The 5,718-nt window shown below is 45.3% G+C and overlaps 1 protein-coding gene across 5 annotated transcripts in view; it reads left to right on the top strand.

The window, feature by feature from the left end:
• Positions 1–335: 335 nt before the first annotated feature.
• ZSWIM8 (zinc finger SWIM-type containing 8) overlaps positions 336–5,718 on the top strand; it is a 118,356-nt gene continuing 112,973 nt past the window's right edge. For 2 of the 5 annotated variants that reach the window (XM_019502419.1, XM_019502416.1), the window contains exon 1: positions 680–1,527. In XM_019502419.1, coding sequence (XP_019357964.1) covers positions 1,350–1,527 — 178 coding nt within the window. In that variant the 5' untranslated portion in view covers positions 680–1,349. Of the gene's footprint in view, positions 613–678; positions 1,528–5,718 lie in introns of those variants that run through there. The other 3 variants (XM_019502417.1, XM_019502418.1, XM_019502421.1) reach the window with 3 other exon arrangements.

Genomic DNA, 5,718 nt, shown 5'->3' with positions numbered 1-5,718 from the left:
GCACATCCGCGCCAGGACTGTCTGGACTGCCCCTTGCAAAGCAAACCAAGGAACATCACGTGACTCCGAACGCTCCCAACCACCCTCGCTTGCTCTCCCATTCGTGGACAGCGAGCAGCTCGCAACCCCCAGCATCCATCAGGCACCCGCCAGGGACCACAACTCCCAGCATGCATTGCAACGCACCCGGAGGGCGGGTCCGCTCTTCCCAACATGCACTAAGACTCCCGCGCTGTCCGCTGGGAAGTGCAGTCTCTTGCTGGCCGCTGGGCTGAGCCGGGGACCGGAAGCAGGAAGCGGCGCGGGCGGAAGTGTGTCTCAGCTGGTGGGGGAGGGGTCTCCGCAGGTGAAGCTGGGAGGCGCAGAGCCATCTTAGTGCCCGGGCCGGGGAGGGGAGTCCCCGCTGCCCGCGCGTGAGGAGCGGGAGCTGGGCCGGAGCGGAGTCCGCGCGGGGGAGCTGGGGCCATGGGCGGCTAGAGTACAGGGACAGCCCGGAGCCGCAGGTCCCAGCCCTGGAGAGGTGGCGGTGTTGCCGGCCGCGTCCACAAGCGGCTGAAGCGGCGCCGCGCCCTGGGCCCCCATGGGGCGGGAGCTGCTGCCGCCCTCGCTTCGGTAACCAGCCGCCGCCTCGCTTCCCCCCGGGCTCCGCTTCCCGCCTGCCCCGGGCAGCGCTCCCCGCCGGCCGCCTCGGCCTCAGCCTCCCTTGCTGCTGCCCCGGGCCCGGCTCGGCCCGGCCCCGCAGCGCTTGGGCACCACTTGCCCCGGCACTTGGCCGTCGTGCGAGCGAGGGGCAGGTCCGGGCCCTTCCCCCGGCGGCAGGAGGAAGAGCGGGTGCACAGCGCTGCATCTCCGTCTCTTCTACACTTAAAGCGAGAGCAAAGCACAACCTCAGGGAGCCCCGCCCCGCCCCGCAGGAGCCGGTTTGAGTCCAAGTGAGCCTTCAAGGAAACCGCTCCCCCCGCCCCCAGGTCCCTGGCACGGGGAGACCTCGGACTTGCTCTGTGTGAGTGTTGGGCGCGCACCTGTGCCTCAGCTGGGAGTATTTCTCAAGAGACCTGCCGGAGCCTCGAGCCACTCATGTGGACACATCCACCATTTTTAAACTTTTTAAGGACGGTGCTGTGCTGTCTCTGGGATTTTTAGACGTTTCCCTTTTTGTGTCACTCTTCTGCCTCCCCATTTCACCCAGCCATTGCTCTGGTTTCTCTTCCCCCCCCCTCCCCCCCACTTGTAGTAGGGGGCCTGAACAGAGCTGATATTTTTAAGTACCAGGAGAAGCTGCCCTGGAGCCGTGTCCATCTGCCTGAGTGAACAGGTCCGTCTTTCTTTCCTTGTGGCTGTTGGATGTGATGGAACTCATGTTTGCGGAGTGGGAGGACGGGGAAAGGTTTTCATTTGAAGACTCTGACCGCTTTGAGGAGGACTCTCTTTGTTCCTTCATCTCGGAGGCCGAGAGCCTTTGCCAGAACTGGAGAGGATGGAGGAAGCAGTCAGCTGGACCCAACTCGCCCACTGTCAAAATGAAAGGTGAGATCACTGAGTTGTATTGAGTGTTATGGTATGCTTAGGGATGAAACTTCTGGGATGGCTGCAGAAGGGAGGATGTGACATGCTGTGACCATCAAAAGAACAAGCAAAATTCAGGTGCTTTGTCAGGGTGGTTAAGGACAACTGCTTGAAATTTTGCAGAAGATGTTGTGTATGAAGTTGCTTGATGACGAAAGTTCAGTTTGCTTTTTAATATTCTTCTTGGAGTCTTCAAAAACAGGTTGATATGAGCAAGGTACAGACTTCAATGGGAATAACTGCTCACTGCCTCCCAGTTGTATTTGAATAAATTGTTGCATTTGGCATGGTCTAATTACAACAGTGCTACTAATGAAGAGGCTTGTAAGCTTCCCCTGTGTTTCTATAAACCGCTCTGTTTTCCTTGTTCACTTCTTATTTCACTTGATTCTACTAGTGTTTGTAGCAGTTTCACCTGTAGTTATAGAAGAGGAGGTGGCCTAGAGTCCTGTTGCAAGACGCAGCAGTGTTTCAGCTCCACTCCAAGGTTGATTTTATTTGTGCCTTGCTGACAGTTACCCCTTCTGGGTCAGAGACAGTTTTGGATGTTGATACTATATGTTAGACTATTTTCAAATAATAGTCTGCTAACTTTTAATCTGAACTGACTCTTGTTTGTTTGAACCATGATGTCTTCACACTTCTCAAGTAACTTTACAACAAAACTTGGGTGGTATCAGTCACACTGGGAATAACCAAGTGTAAAGTTAATAAAGCTTGTTCCCTCCAAAGCTCTATCTCTTATTGATACTAACCTGCACAATCCTAGCTTGCTTTTCTGTGACTGCATCTCTCTTCTGACCTATAATACTTCCTGCTTTTTCCAAACCTAGGCTTTTCTTGAACAGCAAATGCTGCTCGCAAGGAGTTGTTGCGATATGGTAGTTTTTTGATGTGTATGGATGTCCAGTTGGCATTAGATTAGGACTAGAAAATGCATTTTATTAGAGCCATGGCCTTCCCAAAGTAGCGTAATATATACATTTTTTTTCTCTGTTTAATGAACTTGAGCCCTGGCACTGGTCCAGGATATTTAACCTCCTTTTGTGTGTTGCTGCTGAATGTCTTGGAGCGACAAACAATACTGGGGAAGAAGGGTATGATGGGGAAGAAAAAGGACTTGGATATTGCTAAATGAAAGTATTAGCTGAAATGCTATTTTGGGGGAGTTACTTCCATGACAGGTTTATTTCAGCGTTGAATACTCCACTTAGTTCTATGTAAAATGTAGCATCATTTTCTGTCAGAGCTGTCTCTTGCTGATCAATATCTTGAGATGTAGGAACAAGGGCTTGCCTCAAAGGAGCATATATACTATGAGGCTCTCTTATTCCAGCATGTCCTACTTCAAACACTGTTACCCACATTAGTACTCCTAAAGCGATTTGTTGTTGCAGGTGTAAAAACGTATCAATGTGGAGACAAATCTCTAGTTTAGCAGAGAGAGGTGTGTGAGACTTCCTGCATAGGACTGTGGGACAGATTAAGATCTGAAAAGGTTGTGATACTCTTCTGAACTTAGCCTGTGAGTTGTCAAAATGAGATGCATTCAGCTGTCCTCAAAATATAATTGTGCTGCTGGACTCTACTGAACTGCTTCCTTGGCTCTTTGGTGAGGCTTGAATGTGTGCCCATGGGCTTTGCCAGATTACTTTGGCATGGTTACTTTTGCTCAGTCAGAAGGAAATGGCTGTATCACTTGAACATCATCCACTTGCTGCAACAAAGTAAGAAATCACAGTCAGTAAACTAAGCATATCTTTGATTCTTGGTCTCCTTTCTACATCAAGCAATGAAATTGTTAACAGTGTTTAAATTATCACCATTATATTAACCAGATGAATGGGACAGGACACACCTTGGAATCATTGTTCCAGGTTCTCTGCAAACCTGTGTGCACAGCTTTAGCTATACTTGGCTCACATTTGTTAGACTTTATTTGCAGCCGTAACTACCAGAAACTTTTATTTTTCTTTCTCTAGAAGAAAGCTGGTCTTTCACAGAACAAGACAGCAATTTGAAAGAGAGATATGTCTGGTTCATGGCTGTTTACTGGCTTTTCCTAAACTGTGGTCAGGGTTAATTTGTAAAGTGCATGCAAAGAGATTTTACTTTATAGGTATAATTCATGAAGTGTGTATTTTGGAAAAATGAAAGGCTTGTGAACATTTAGACAGCAGTATTTCAGAAAATGGCAAAGAGTGCACTAGTTTTCTTTTTCATATGTAGAATCAATAGCATGATATTTAAATGCATTTTGCCTAATGTAGGGATTTTTTTGTAGCTATTGCTGAGTCTACACTATGGCTCAATCCATGTGTACTTGTACTAGTTTTTTTGGGGAGTTTCAGTATAAACTTGCACTGTAGTCAAAACCTTTTGAGAAGTAGCTTTTGGCAATGATGAACATTTTACTTTTAAAAAGACTGATCTTATTTTTGTTACTTTAGTTGATTAAATTATTTCTAACACCCTCACTTTTAGCACACCAGGTCAAATTAATTCTTATATCTAATGTTTGGTAATTGCTTATTTGTAATATTGATCAGTAGTGTTCAGATTTTGTACTTGGAATGAGAAGGAACACCTTATAAGAACAACTGAAGAGTGGAAAATTGTATGAGTTAGCCACATTTTGATGGAAGCACACTATGTAATGATCTTTCCACCTTCCAGCAATGTGTTGGATTCCATCAAACCAAGTCCTTACAAGGGTTTACAATGCCAAGTCCTCTCCTTCCCACATAAATATTAAAGGATATTTGAGTCTGCCCATTAGCCAGCCTCCAACTTCAGTGCTTGAACCCATTTGCACTTCTAGGCTTCCAGATAATTTTTTGTTTCCCAAAAAGCACAATGAGAACTTGGGGGATCGTGTAGCTCTTCCAAACTAGTAAACATTGAATTAAAATGTTCAGTCCCTGTTGAAAGTAGATTCTGAGGTTTTTAGCATAAAAACATTAGGCAGATTCTTTTGTGAAAGATGTTTTAAAGGGGGAGGAGAAAGATTCACAAGCCCACTCTGCTGGATTTTTCAGGAAAAAAGGTTTCTCATATTCAGTCTTTCCACCCCCAGTCTCTCTTGTCTCCACATTTCTCAAGGACAAATGTTTACCAAACACTTCTCAAGCTGCCAAGAATACTGCAGAACTGCTAAGTAGTGTGTTCACAATTTTTTTGCTCAGTTAGTATCTACATGTTCACACCAGCTACTGTTGAATGTGTGGTAAGGGCACAAAACTGCTTAGTGTTAAAACTGTATTTGTAACAGGCAACTTGTGTGAAAAGAACTTTTTTTTTTATTGTCAACTTGGGCGCTAGTAAGTGGCTAAAGCATTCAGTGAGGAATTGTGGCAGCAGGTGGTCACCCAGAAAACATCCTCATTGGCTATAGATAGCTTGTGGCAAGTTGGTAAGTCTCCTTTGAAGGACTATAAATTATAATGTACTGTGTCATTTGTTCTGAAGCCCCTGGGAATTCTTACTGTATTAAATTGTGTGTAATGCTTGGTAAAAGACAAATTTGAAAGAGGCAAAGACAAAACATTTGAAGAATTCTGGAAAGTTTGGCAAAGAGACAGTGAAGAGGAATAAAGTTTATTGCAAAGACGTTATGCAAGACGCATCTAAATTTCTGAAATAGTGACTAATTTTCATTCTTTAAGAAGGACAAAGAATAAATAGGCTTGACAACCAAACCTTGTTCTCCCTCCACTGCCTATAGAATGCACAAGATGTTAAAGATAACTACAGAATAAACTCCTGCGACAGCAACTTGTAGAGCATACTTGTTCAATCCTTTATGTTCTTCTGTCCAGACTTGAGAGATGACATCTGTGGGACCATGTATCCAAGGCAGTATTTGGGTAGCCTGCATCTATCTTTGTGTGTTATGTACCCCAGACTCCCTCACTGTAGTTTGTCATGTTGCAGGTTGAAGACTTAATGCAAGTAATCCAACCTTTATATGTATAGGACATACAAGTGAACAACACACTTGTTCAATTTTTTTGTGGTTAAACATTTTCCAACACTTGAAAAATCTGTTCTTGCCAAAACACAACTGCAAAATGCTATATTATATCACTGCTCCTAAATGTAGCCATGAGATAGCTATGTATATTTAAAAACAAAACAACCCCCCCCCCCCCC

Source organism: Gavialis gangeticus, unplaced genomic scaffold, assembly GCF_001723915.1.
Source record: "Gavialis gangeticus isolate Ggan-Ray unplaced genomic scaffold, GavGan_comp1, whole genome shotgun sequence".
In the NCBI taxonomy this organism is placed as follows: Eukaryota; Metazoa; Chordata; order Crocodylia; family Gavialidae; genus Gavialis; species Gavialis gangeticus.
Note: the sequence above shows the minus strand (reverse complement) of the source record. Positions and strands in the feature narration are given on the sequence as shown.